Source organism: Ixodes scapularis, unplaced genomic scaffold (genome assembly GCF_016920785.2).
Source record: "Ixodes scapularis isolate PalLabHiFi unplaced genomic scaffold, ASM1692078v2 PGA_scaffold6__148_contigs__length_123643588, whole genome shotgun sequence".
Classification (NCBI taxonomy): Eukaryota; Metazoa; Arthropoda; class Arachnida; order Ixodida; family Ixodidae; genus Ixodes; species Ixodes scapularis.
Genome location: NW_024609881.1, coordinates 77051305 through 77066042, shown reverse-complemented (window position 1 = coordinate 77066042; position 14738 = coordinate 77051305). Strand labels below are relative to the sequence as shown.

Below are 14738 nucleotides of genomic sequence, written 5' to 3'. Positions count from 1 at the left end.
CCTTCCCTGTGCCAGCCGGTCTCCAAATAACCTGGAAGCAGACGATGGCGAGCACGATCGCTTTTATTTGACGCCGGTATTGAAGAAGTCTTGACAAGGTCTTTGAAGAAAAAGCGAGTGACTGTACACATTAGCGCTGCTGTTCGAAGCGATGCAACGCGATCGAGCCCTTAGCTTGGCAGTGCAAAGGCAGCTACTGCTATAAAAACCAACAAAAACGTCGTCAGCACACGCAAAATATAGAGCTCGGCGAATCTACGCCGCAGGTTGCGATACGTTTATACGGCCGTACGTTTGTTCTGCCCCCCGTAACGAACTTTCTATAAAATGTATTCGTATACACACGGGAAGTTCGGCCGCGCTCGGCGATCGAGGTTTTGTCGGCCGAAGCGAGCGTCAGCCAACGTGCACCCCGATTTAGCTACGCAAACAAAACATCAATCGGGATCATGCTCTGCGTGAGTGTTCAACCAGCTACCGAATTCGCGTTCATACCCTGCCTTGCTCTGTTCAGCGCGGAGAGGACTATCGTCGATATTCACCGAGTTTCCGTGCAACGGCGATCAAGACACGGCGTCAAATGAACGTTTACGTTGTTTATTAGCATATTCAAACGAAACAAAATACGGTCCAATGCATTTCCCTAAGGAGCCTTACCTGAAAAAGAAATTCGAACACGTTATTCGTCTTACCTTGAGCACTTTTCATTAGCAAAAGCGAGCAAACCGCACACCCGCGACAGAATTGGACAGAACCGAAGCAGCTTATCCCGCCATTTTGTTTGTTTTTTTCCTCTTTTATTGCCGGAAATAATCACCAGTCAGGAAATGACGTCATCTTTAGCTCCTTTGACTCTACGTGCACCGTCTCCGGACTCGGTGCTTCGGAGCTTGACTCCGAAGCCCCGGAGTTACGTGCACCGGAAGTTACTTTTGGCCGTCCAGTGGAAGGAGTCAGTGACTCCTTGACTCCGGGCCGCTACTGAACGCGCCCACTGCGTGACGAGGACCTGTGCACGCGCAAAACTCTTCTTGAAGAAGGTCTGTTAATCACTGAGGAGTTTTTCTTTTTTTGTGATACCAACTTTAATGTCTGCTTGCAAGCCGGCATTTTCTCGTTGGAATTGCAGAAATCAGCGCCCAGTGCAGCGCACAAGAGGGCATTATTCTGAATTTCCGCGCTCAAGGAACGAGCTTGGAATGAATGATAATTGAGCAAAGTCGTGTTTTGATATCTGTTTGTCAGAAACTCTCGCCTTAGAACCCGATGCAACCGTGACGTACACACTTTTCAAAAGTCCATCGGGCAACACTGGCCACCGCCATTGCTTGGACACGAAGCGCATGATTGGATCCGAGTCATCGTCGAACGATGACGTCAGCGCTCGTGTCCAATGCGAGCTGAGCCGAGTTCACGCCGAACGCCGACACAGCCCTCGTGTCCAATGAATGCCCCAAGTGCGTAATCAAAAGATGGCGGACAGGCGTTCACATGGGCTTTTGAAAAGGGTCTTTTGAGGTAATGAAACTCGCACATCACCTCAATTCGCTTCGAGACCCAGATTGAGTTTAGGGGAAACGTGCTCTTGGTTATCCATGGTTCTCTAAAAGACGCGTGGTGATTCTATTTGTCCACGAGGTCGCTGCTTTGAAGCGTTCTTCTGCAGGACGAGCGTTGGCACTAGAAATGCATGTCTCAAAGAAGTAGCCGCCGAAATGAAAAAGGTAGACCGGCGGGCAACGGATGAGAGGAGAGCCACGTGACGGGCGCTGCGCTGCGACGAGACGCCGAAACACTTCTCCCGAGCGATGGAATGTGCGCTCGTGCTCCTCGCGTTCCTCGCGCTACCACTTCTTTTCTCGTCGGGTTTGAAAATCATGTTTCGGGTCCTCGCCGCTGCAAAAGGTGTGTTTTGACGTCCAGGTTCTTCGAGAAATGCTCTGTATCCTTGAGCTCCAAATCTGCGACCGACCACTCTATGGCTCCGTCGTCGAACTGCCAGGCTTTGTGAATATTAGCGCCTAGATGTTTCGGTGGCGCCCTCTTATGGTTTCCATTCGTGACGTCACGACTGGGATTTGCCTCGCCGTGACGTCACCAGTCGTTATCCTGGCTACTTACAATCAGGTGCGACGACGAGTTTGGTGGTGTGTTTAAAAAAGCACAGTGGAAGCTAGGAGCCATCGCGATCCGAGACTAACACCGTCAAAGTTGACAATCTGACAATGCTCACATGCCCATGGTTTGGCCAATCGTGGAAAGCTGAGCGCAGCGACGCTTTTGGTCGCGCACATCGCTAACCGCTCATTCACACTGGAAGCGGATCCGCGTTCGCAAAGCGGTTGCGAACGCGGTTGTATGAAGATCCAGTACAATTGCACGTGCACTCGATGACATCAAGTGCGCGTGCAATTGTACTGGATCTTTATACAACCGCGTTCGCAACCGCTTTTCGAACGCGGATCCGCTTCCAGTGTGAATGAGCGGTTATAGAGGTTGCTATGCTCAAAGCCATGGAGCTGGGGCTAGCTCGCGCTTGTAGCTTTGGCTTTGATAACGGCACGGGCAAGAATACAGAGCACGAGCTCTCAGCAGTTGCTTCCAGTCCGCGAACGCTGCATCAGCGCCTCCCGTGGCATCGACTTCGTTTCCGTATATCATGCGTTTTTGCTCCCAGTAAGTGTAAAACAAAGCGTGTAGTTCTGCTTTTCCCCGCATGAGCGGTGACAATCGAGTCTCGAGGCGAATAGTGGCGCGCAGCCGACAGCCACCGCAGACCCATCGTAGCGCGCGTGCAAAACGACGGCGCGTCTTCGGCATGCATGTCACGCTCAACCAACAGTGGCATGGGCGTTTCAACCCATGGCTTTTGAATGTGGGATGCGCCATTAGCCCAAATTGGCAACTCGACGTCAGCTTCTAATGCGGGCAGAATCTGAGGGCAGGAGAAGACGAGTTAGCACGGGCACTTCAGAGCACCGAGCTCTGGTTGGAATGATTAGTGGGTAGACCTAAAGCTAGCTGCCTTCGTCTCCACTGCATTCGTCAAATCCGTCGGAAGGTAGAACGCCGGCGTCCGGTGTTTGTTATTCGCCTTTGAACGCGTTCGGCGGGTGGAGTGAACACAAAAAGACAGCTAGCTTTGGACCTACCCTCTAATCATTCCAACCAGAGCTCCGGTGTTCGCTCTCCTCTCCTCTTCTACCTCACTTTCTTCCCGCATGACGACAAGAAAGCCAAGCTTAGCTAAGTTTAGCTAGACAGGAGGTACCATCTAATGCGAAATTTTCGCAACTCTGAGACGGCCTACGACCGCGATCATTGGACCCAACCTCGAACTCCTATGTTCGAGGTTGGGTCCGCTCCTAGGTGGCATATAGCCCTTCCAAAGCTGCTCTTCTTGCGCACCAGCCGCGCTGACTATAGACGCTTTCAGCGAGTCAGTTACTCGAGCTGCCACCAGTCGGCGCGCCCTTCGCGCGCTTTCCGGGCCGCCATAGCCGACCTTCATTTTTGCGCCGTTGCTCCGCATTGTGTGCTGCACAGGCCACTACCGGAGCTTCGTTTTTGTGTTCTTTTGCGTTTCGCGTTGAAATCTTGTATTTTCTTTAGGTCTTTTCGATATTTAGGACTTTCATTTAATCATTCGATATTTATATTTCGACATAGCTCTTGTATTTTCTTATTTATGGAATGGAATCGGACAGCGAATGGGTCGACGATACAAGATTATGAGGCTTCAATGGCCATGTAAGTTCATGCCATTCTTACGTTTTTGTCGCTAATAAAGGGCGGTAACACTATTGCGACATATGTAAATTGCAACTGACGCAGTAAGGCTATCACAGTCGTGCTTCTCGCTGCATGTGCGCGCTCGATTCCGTAAAGCCGACCCGCATGTAAGCGATTTAGCGTGCGATGAGACGAGCAACGCAGATTTCTCACTGTCGCCCGTCGCATCGCTCGGTTTTTGGATTTCTAGAAAACGTCGCTCACCGTCTTGGTCGCTTGCTCCGTCGCTTCCATGCGGTTTGCCTCGTCGTGCGACTGACTGAGCGACAGCGAAGCGGGTTGCCGTCGCCTATCTGGTCGCTCGCCAAATCGCTTATCTGGTCGCTCGCCAAATCGCTTACATGTGGTTTATACTCAATTAATTTCGATGCACACAGTATGTAACCATTGGCGCCTCGATATTAAGAATAAACCACAAGCAAGCGATTCGGCGAGCAACGAGACAAGCGACGGTGACCCGCTTCGCTGTTGCTCGGGCAGTCGCGCGACGAGGCAAACCGCATGAAAGCGACGGGAGCAAGCGACCAAGACGGTGAGCTACGAAACCCAAAAAACCAAGCGATGTAGCAGGCGACAGTGAGAAATCTTCGTCGATGACTGTCGTCGTTGTCGCCGTCGCTCGTCTCGTCGCAGGCTAAATCGCTTACATGGGGGTCGGCTTTACGGAAACGAGCGCGCACATGCAGCAAGCCGCACGACTGGATAGCCTTTCTGCGTCAGTTGAAATTTGCATATGTCGCGATGGTGTTGACTGCCCTTTATTAGCGAAAAAAACGTTAGAATGCGATGAACTTACATGGTTTCTGAAGCCATAATCTTGTACCGTCGATCCATTCGCTGTCCTATTCCATTTCATAAATAAGAAAATTCAAGAGCTATGTTGAAATATAGACATCAAATGATTAAATGAAAGCCCGAAATATCGAAAAGACCTAAAGAAATCACACGATTTCAACGGGGAACGTGAAAGAACGCGAAAACAAAGCTCCGGTAGTGGCCGGTGCAGCACACAACGCGGAGGAACGGCGAGAAACTGAAGGGCGGCTATGGCGGCTGGGTCACGTGACGTCAAGATGGCGGCGCCCATGAAATGTTGCCTGAAAGGAGGCGCCGCCTGCGCGATCAAACGTTGGTATATTGAACCCGGGTAAGTAGGAATATCCAGCGCTTTACGAACAGATCGGAATCCCGCTACTTTTTTTCCTGTTCGCGAGGCTCCCTCTGGGAGTGTTTGGTCTTGGTCACGACCTTGTGTGGCCTAGCTGACCCGGTATGAAACGGTGCATAGCATTCGAACCCTTACCCCGTAGTATGTAGCCAGCAGCTCGGCGACGTACCAGTACGCCTCTTTGCTCTCCTCGTTGCTGGAGATGCAGCAGAAGCAGCGTTTCGTCCTGCAAACAAAGGCACGCCGCATTATGGTACGCGTCGTAACGCGGTCGCCGCCTTTGGTTGTTAACAACGCGTGAGAACAAAACGTGTCGTTCCGGTAACCACGTCCCGACTGGTCAAACGCTGAAACGATGCCACGGCTGCAGATAGGCATCCTCCGTGATTTGCAACGCAGTACAGTAGCAAAAATCAATCCATCGGTGCGAGCTGGCCACTTTGGCAACCGAGTGTGGTAGGTTCTAAACGCATCAGCATCTAACGAGACAACTTTCAGGGCCGAGTTGCCAAAAAGATAAAGTTTATCGCAAGGAGGTTGAAATGGCGGTACGCTCAACTGCCTAATAATGGCGTCCGGTCGCTCAGCAGTATGCGGACAATTGAGACAGGATCTTTGAGTTAGAATGCCGAACGCTTAACACCAGACCCTGATCGAGGAACAGACGACGTTCTCGATTACTCTGGTTAGAGAAAGACTGTGGGTAGGGGCAAGGACAGCTAGGTAACGTCTACCAGTCTTGTGCACATTACTAAAAACAGTCATTGATTACAATTACTATTACTCCTGGTTAGAGACTATTCCTTTAGACTACATGAGTAATTGAGAGAAAAAAGTAATTGACGGTTACTACTTTAAAAAGCTAACCGTTACCTTTCCGACTACTTCAGATTTTCCCAATGGCACATCTCTCCGCCGGTTCGAAAACGGGCCTTTCGTATTGTCCGGTATTTGATTAGGATCACCGAATTACAAACTACTTTTCTTTGAAATCCTCAACTTATGGCAGACGGTATCCCCGTGTCGGACACTTGGGCCGAGGATTCCTTAGCAGGAATATTGCGGAAACGACGGGCGCCATTCGAAGGGGAGGAAGAAATATAGTATATGATTAAATGGCTACAAGGAGTTGTATTACTTTTAGAAGTAATCAAATTGCTATCGTGATTAACACCTATAATGAAAGGCAGATTAAAATAATTACAAAAATAAAAAAAGAGTAATCGATGACAAGGGATTTGGTCACTTGCAATAAGTTCCGTATACAAGTCTGGCGACTCCCCACTTTCCTTCAAATCCTTCAGTTTCTTTTCCTATAGACCTTTTCACCCCCCGCCGCATGGGCGCTGCCATCTTGGAATCACGTGATGCGGCCGCCATTAGGTTGCTTCAACTTGTTGCTCCGCTCTCCCGTCCGCGCCTTGGCGGATGCGTTGAATTTGTGTTTTTCGTCGCGTTTCACCGCGTCTCTTGCAAGTTGCCTCACTCCGTAAAGTGTCTTCCATATAATTGCATTACAACATTATGCGCACAACTTCTGTAGTTGATTTTGTAACACGTTTTGAATATTTTTTACCGTCGGCGTGCGGGATACGTGTGAAAAGGTTTTAGAGGAACAGGAATCAGCGTTAGCACTTGCGCACATTGAATATCGAGAGTTCAAAAACCAATAACTTATGAGAACTGAGGTTTGATTACTAATAAGGGCGGAACATTTGCAATAGGAAACCCAATGTTCTTATATATGAGTGCGCATTGGTGTCAAGGAAGGAAAGAAAAACACTCAGCGTAATTAGCCACGTGTTTTTCCTGAAAACATGGTGTTTTGTTGCTCCAAAAGATCGAAAACAGTTTCTTTTGATTACACCAGGAAACTTGTGAACAAGGCGCGCGGGAACAAAAATTTAGTTTGAATTATTTTTATGCTAGGAACAATGGTACCTTAACATTAGGCAACTTGTTTGTTCGCAATATCACACCTATATCTGTTTTACGTTCTTAATCGCGTGTGTGATATGAGCATTCGCTTCATCGGTTTATTTAGGAATTCCACGGAATTGTATATCGTGCTTGGTCCCATGTCCATAGTGTTTCAGTTGCTCGAGTCATTTTTTAATAGAACCATGCAGTTTCAATTAATTTATTTCAACACAAATATTTGAACTTCCCGCGTAAGAAACTGTCACAGACAGCTTGATAGTGCCTATGATTCACAAAATTCGGCGCCGAAAAGAATCCTTCTGCATAAAAATCACCCGAGTGCAGCCGGTTGTCGACGGCGAATAGGGATTTACTTTCAGTAGCTGGCGACGTCAAAATGTGCAAAGCGCATCGCTTCAAATCAGTGAACAGCTTTCTACACAGGTCCTTGTCTACGTGATTATATGAAACCTTTCTAGTCATTATAAAATACGTTTCGAGTCTCGAAGTTAGAAAAGGTTGGTGTACGGAAACCAAACATCGAACAGCAAACTTGTCAGTTCATCTGTTCTTGGTGATTCAGCATATTGTTAATCATGTTGTCGACCTGCTTTTCACTAAGCACTCATGCAATATAGTCTGTTGCAATATAAGATGATCAGTTCAATATCTGACTTGGGCGCGAGCTATCTACCTTGCGTACCACTCGGTGCACGCACAGCCAAAGCACGGCGGCAGGCAACGAGCGCACGCTGCAGGCTGAGTTTGTCCTGCTCTTTACTTTTTTTTTTCTTCTTAAAATTAGTGTCCGCGGGTACGGCCGTGGACAATGGTGCTCCTCCCTGTGCATCAGCGCAGTTGTTTCACCACCGAACCTGGCCGAAATTAACGATGGGGGGAATCAGACGCATTTGGTGTTCATAAAAAAAAGATCGCAATTTAGGCTCGGAACCACTCTGTGATTTGCCAAGTGGCTCAATACTATTGTTTCATTCGCTGTGTGCTACTAGAAAGAAATTCATATCGCAAAATTAATCGAAAGTGGCATGAAACAGCATCACAATCGCTTGAACGTTGAAACAGAAACCGACCAAATTGAAGCAACCTAATGGCGGCGAGTGCGCCAGCGCCCTCTACCCGCCGGTCAGGCAACTACTGAAATGAAAAGGTCTATACGGCGAGAAACCGAGGAAGAGGAGGAGGCGAGAGCGTGCGAGGACGTCAGAACACCGAGCTCTGGACAGAATGGTTAGTGAGTGGACGGAAAGCTCTGATCGAACGGAGACGGCGGGTAGAGACGAGGGAGGCAATCCTTAGCGTCTCCATCTTTGTACTGTCAATACCGGTTATAACAAAGTCCGTTATAACAAAATAGTGGCCACAGCGAAGCGATCACGAGCTCCTATTCCCTTTTGCACCTCATTATAACCGAAGTCGGTTAAAATGAAATAGCGGATACAGCGACGTGATTTCCGATTACCGTTGACTTTGTTATAATCGGTCTCGACAGTACATACTCCTCTAAAAACAGAAGTTGATAACAGTTACTATTAGTGCCTTCGTCTCTAGGTACTCTTCGAACGCGTCCGTACGCGAACGCAGGACTTGGAGTTCGCCGTTCGAATGCGTTCGAAGAGCGAGTAGAGGCAGCTATAGATATGCGTTCATCTACAAGTCATTACATCCAGAGCTCGGTGTTCTAACGTCCCACTGTGAGCTCTCGCCTCGCCCTTCCCCTCAGTTTGCGCCATGTACGGAGAGAAACTGAAGGAGAGGAGGAGATGAAAGCGTGCGGCGACGCTGTTACGTCACGCCGCGGTGCTGGCGTAACAGCGTTTACAGTTCCGGTCTGGGGGTTGTGGGCGGAAGTCGACATGCGGGACGGGGCATTTTCTGCGTCCTTTTGGACAAAACCAGACCTGCCTTCTTGACGTAACGCCGCGACCGGGGCTGTTCCAAAGAGTCGGGAAATGTGTGAAGATCAGCTTTCACGTGATTTCTGCTCGCTCGGTTCGTCGGAGAATGTTGATGGGTGCCGTGAAAAGAGAAAATCGGACATCGTCGGACCACGATTGCTTGTGCAGGAAGCACTTTAGGTTTCAGTTCACGGAGACTTGTGGTAGTCAGATTTACTTGTTTTTTGTTCCAACGTGAACGCGGAAAAACCGTCAAGTCCATACCACCCTCGAACCACGTTCAGTGCGTCTTCATGTTCACACGGCCGTCTGATCGTTTAAACTGTCGTGCTCTCTTTCAAACTCGTTCGTATACGACAGCGGCCAGTAGACCAGACGCTCCGGTAAGTGCAGCTCTTAGAATACTTTTAAGTTCAAAAGTTGACTGGGGTTAAGCAGGCTCGGTGTAAACAGTGGATACAAGGAGATGTTGATCGTTTTATACAAGTGGCCGACTCCGACTTGTTACGCCTGAATCACTTGGTTCGATTCCGCTTGCGATTTTTACTATCGACGTCGAAAATCACAGCTACCGTTCACGTTTTTGCAGCCCGAGCTACGTCGCGACTGAAAATAGCGAGCCGTATCTCAACATGTATATTAGGCTTTAGCGTCAATTCTACGGCGCTCACCCGGAATCAATCGCCGACCGTCCCATTTTTTACTAAAAGGTTTGTGGTGTAACGAGCCTCGTTAATTTCGCTCAGGCAACTAAAGTAATGAGACATTTCTATAAAGACAAAGAATCAACAATTACAACACGAAAAAGAGCGAAGGGACTCCCACCGACGACGAAGACATCGCATTCCAACGGTGTGTTGATTCGGGACGCGGCGCTTCTTGCCCACACCCCATCGCGCATGCGCGGATTCGGTGCCGTGCCGCGCTCCGGGGTTTGTTCGAAAACATGAGTAGGTGTATAGATATTGCGCATGCTCACCGTTTGAACCACTGCCTATGCAGCCTGCGGCTTCCCTTTTCCGTGGGTTCGAGGAAGAGGTTCTTGACGTCCTCGCTGATTTCCAGATCGGACAGGTCCCTGCGCGGGTGGTGTTTGATGGAGCCCGACGGGTTGTAGACGGAGTACGCACATAGGAGCAGCAGGAACAGCATGACCCAGACCACCCACAGGAGCGTCTGCAGCGATGCACAAGGGCGTCGGATATGCCTGGATCAGGCCGATGACTTTTGACAAGAAACTCGGATGCAGTTTTAGGCAAGGTCTACCAGGGAAATTTACATGAGGAAAGAAGATATGACCCATAGGACCCTTATCACGTAGGGATAGCTCGGCGTCAAAACAGCCGAATCATCCCCACTTTGAGACCGGTTTTCTCAAAAAGGACAATTATTGAAGGATTTGCCACAGTTCCAAGATGCGCTCGAAGGCCTTAGATTTTATATCCCGACTGTAGTTAGGTGCTGGGATGTCCTCAAAAAGTTCCCTCTCGAGGCGCTTGTGGCCAGGTTTCAAGAGATGAACGAATGCGTAAAAAACAAGCGAACCATCCGTACTTTATGACGATGCTGCTCGAAATGCGTATATTTTCGAGGATTTGTTAGGGTTGACGCGGGTAAAAAGATGATCCTCCACATTTCGAGCCGCCAGCCTTGCTCCGGCTGCATGAGTGGTAACTTTAGCGCACCAGCACACTTCCCGTGCGCTCCAAATTTTTTTAAAGATCTTCTGATTTAGTGGCTTAGAAAAGCTCAACATAGAAACTTCAACGCTTACGTTGCTCGCCGGGCCAACTCCTCTTTCAAAAGGTTTCGTTGCCCGGTGGCGTCGCGAAAGTCGTGTGCGACGTCTCCACTAGAGCAACAAGACCAATCGTCCCTGCCGACTTCCGCAGACAAGTCTTCGATTCCCCGCGCAATATAGCTCACCCTGGTATCCGGGATACACATTACTTAGTGACTGAACGGTACCTCTGGCCGGGCATCAACAAAAATGTGCGATCCTGGGCTCGAAGCTGCCTCCAACATCCAAAATTCAAGGTTCAGTGCCATAGATCTGTACCAAATGGATCTTGACCAGATACTATGCAACACTTCGACCATATTCACATTCCCCTGCCTCCATCTGGGAGGCACCGCTTCCTGCCCACCGGCATCGACAGGCTCACACCTTTGCCCGAAGAACTGACAGGTTCACACCATTGCTCGAGCTCTGGTGCAGAGGTGGATTTCTCGATTCGGCGTCCCTTCAACCATTACGACAAATCCATGCCGTCATTTTGAGCCCGACGCTGTTCGAGAAACTACTCATACTTCTGGGAACTAGCTGTATCCGCACAGCAGCCTACCACTCGATGGCCAACGGCCTCGTGGAACGCTTTCATCACCCATGACCCAAGAACACCCGACTAGGTGGAGCACTACCTCACCCATGGTCCTACTGGGAAGACGAGCAGCTGTCGAACGCGACCGCGGCCGTGGTGTGGTCGAGCTGGTACGACTACACGCTACGCCTCCCTTAGAATCTTTTACCTCTAACCAGATGAGCTTGCTCCTGATCCTACGAGTTTAGCAACTCAAACCTCGATGGTCAACGCGGGGTGTCCGCCCACAAGATCGCGAGAACAAAAACGGCATACCATCTACGCCTCACACACCTTGTACATGTGCACGCATGCTTTCCTACGCAAGGACGGAGTTAAGAGACCCCTCTAACAACCTTACAGTTGTTGCTATCAGTTAATTACAAGAGGAGCAAAAACTGTCATCAATGACCTAATCGTCACGAAATCGCTTGAGTAGACTGTCTCAAGCCCGCCCACCACGAAGTTCCTCTCAGCAAGGACGACGATCACCATTCGACCACTAGGGCTGTGCGAACAACCGCGACTACGACATGATTTCCCACGTTGCAGCAACTGGCACAACTCAACTGGATCACCACCGACCTGATTTCGAACCAATCGGCTCCAAGCGACTCGAACCCTCCGTTCAATAACTGGACCTCTTTCACCCGATCCGACCCGACCCCACCCAAGAGAGAGAGAGAGAGAGAGAGAGAGAGAGAGAGAGAGAGAGAGAGAGAGAGAAAGAAAAAGAGAGAGAGAGAAAGAATGAGAGTGGATAGAAAATAAATCACTGCTTTCACTTGACTTTATTCTAAGCCCTCGTGCAAACACAAACCACAGTACTTTTTTTCCCCAGCCACGTAGAGATGTCTTATGATGCTTACCACCATCAGTTGTCTAATACAAGAAAGTAAAAGTGACAAAAAAATGGGTAATGTGGTTATCTGTGGGCTTGTGCACACACAAAAAGAACGAAGAACTGCCTAAGGATGACGGAGAGCCAAGCACGCGACAGAGATCGAACTCAGTGCTACCGCCACATATGTTTGCCTTACAAACCAAACGTGAAGGACTACGGAGATCAAGAGGGAAGCAGAACGAGTAAATATGGACGACCGTTTCCCCTTTTATCACTATCATAGCACATACAAAGAGAATGGCAATCTAATGTAGTATGTGATAGACGCGTACGCCGTCGCGGGACGCAGAGAACAACGCAAACACAAAGACTAGAACGAAGAGGGTCCATCCACATTCAACAGAAGTCTCGCTGTCGCAGTTCTTTGTCGAAGCGCGCCCACCACCACGACACAATGCTTTGCTGGACTCTGACGAAGAAAACGGCCATGACCCTCTCACCGTACGCTCGACCGCGGCGACATACGTCAATGGCTGACCGACCTTACACTCTCTAAACACAAACGTATTCCTTTTTTTATTACGATATAACCTTTATGACGTATTTTTGTTTTCATTTACAGAAACAACCTGCAGCGCCGGAGCATTACAGCAGGGAAACGCAAAATAAAACACATTATCAGGAACATAAATACAATGGCAAAAATACAATAAATACTGTTAGGTAAAAGAACACACACAAACTCTTGAATGTTAAAAAATTCGGGACACAGGAAAAAAATATCCTACGTAATCTGTACTAAATTTTGATGCAGGCAATGAATTTCAGTCCATTATTGTACGCGGGAAAAATGAATATTTTTTATAATCAGTTCGGCAAAATATTTCCTTGATCTTGTTACGATGATCTATTCTGGTTGAAATATAGTTTGGTAATTCAAGATATTTATACTTATCAATTCTAGTGACGTTACTAAATATAGAAAATAAAAACTTTTGACGAAATTTTTTTCTCCTTAAATCTAATAGTTCCCAACCGATCTCACGTTTAATTTCTGTCACACTGAATGTTCTATCGTACTTTCCCGATACAAACCTTGCAGTACGGTTTAAAATTTTTTCTATTTTAATGACGAGGTACGCTTGGTGCGGGTCCCACAAAACACACGGATATTCAAGCATCGGTCCTACCAAGCAACAGTAAGCAGTTTCTTTTAGCTCTTTGGGAGCACTGCGTAGATTTCTGTTAATAAAATTTAACATTCTACCAGCCTTTTGTACACATTGTGTTACGTAAGCAATAAAAGAAAGATCGCTTGATAAAATGACTCCAAGATATTTCAGATGCATGTTTCTATGTAAATGTCGATAATTCATAGAGTAACACGATAAGATGCTGTCGCGTTTTTTCCCGAAAGTGACGTGGACACACTTGTCAGCATTGAGACTTAATTCCCACGTCCGGCACCAACTGGATATTTTATCTAAATCAGATTGTAAAAGTGCAGAACACGTAAATGTTCTACTCTGCGATATAAAACGTAATCATCTGCGCACAGCCTCGCAGGCGAGTCAATACCTACAGCTATGTCATTTATAAAAACGAGGAATAAGAGAGGCCCCAATACTGACCCCTGCGGAATGCCAGATGTCGCAGCAAAAAATTCAGATTTTGCACCGTTAATGACCACACCACTGCTTTCTTTCAAAAAATTATCGAGGCCCAACAAGCGCAGTTTATATAACAACAAAGGGTGGGACACAGAATGAGAAGCCTTCCCGAAGTCAAGGATAATAGCATGCGTTTAACTTCCACTCTCAGTTGTTGTAACAATTGATCATGGTAAAGTTCAACAAGCTGAGTCACGTACGAAAGGCCCTTTCGAAAACCATGCTGAGCTGGAGAAAAGAAGTAGTTAGTATCTATAGATGTGTTACAACATCATTATACATGGTGTTTTCAAAACTCCGCTATCCTACGACCTACCAAACAAAAAATTATCGCGACCTCTCAGGTATTTTGCCACGCCACTAGCTTTTCGATATCGATAAACCCACCCTATTAACACTAAATGTTTTAATCGCAAAACTAAAAACATGAAAAACATAGCTTATGCAAGCAGAAATTATTCTATGACTAATGCCACATTGTTTGCTAAAGCACTGTTTCATAAAACGAGGGCGGAGTTCGGATGATGCACTCATGTTGAGCTGCGACCTGTATTTTGTTTTCATACTCATTTAGGTATCAATAAAAAAGCACATAAATGGGTAGGTTTTTTTATTTGTTCCGACTCATTTGCTATTTAGCGATATTTTAATTAGATGGATGAGACAGAATCTCTCGATAATATTTCGCACGTTTTCAATGTAGAACGCGTGTACGAGTACAATAAAGCTGTTTCGAACCTCTCAAAATTGTAGAGTGCACCGATAAATCTACTAATTTTTTAAATATTTCTTCTCACGCGGCATTACAGGGAACATCGGTCATATGGGTGCGTTTGTTTTTTTCAGTATGTTAATTCTTGCTTAAAGCCAGAGTCGCACCGCTGATACACCAAACAAAAGACACGGCCACATGATGACGAAAGTCTCTGCGGACACGCCTCATGAATGCTCCAAGTCTGTTTGCTTCGTACATTTATGTTCTTGGAAAAGGTTCGTAGAAAGTTTTTGTACGAACAAAATGACAGTACCGTCACACAAGAAAGAAACGTTCCTCAGGCTGCGTTTGCA

At 47.5% G+C, this 14738-nt stretch overlaps 1 protein-coding gene across 1 annotated transcript in view; it reads right to left on the bottom strand.

The window, feature by feature from the left end:
• LOC8029571 (diacylglycerol lipase-beta) overlaps window positions 1–14738 on the bottom strand; it is a 94664-nt gene that overhangs the window by 25521 nt on the left and 54405 nt on the right. Inside the window, exons 5-6 of the mRNA XM_042294822.1 lie at window positions 9776–9972; window positions 5096–5186 (exon numbers count right to left, since the gene is read on the bottom strand). Coding sequence (XP_042150756.1) covers window positions 5096–5186; window positions 9776–9972 — 288 coding nt within the window. The remainder of the gene's footprint in view (window positions 1–5095; window positions 5187–9775; window positions 9973–14738) is intronic.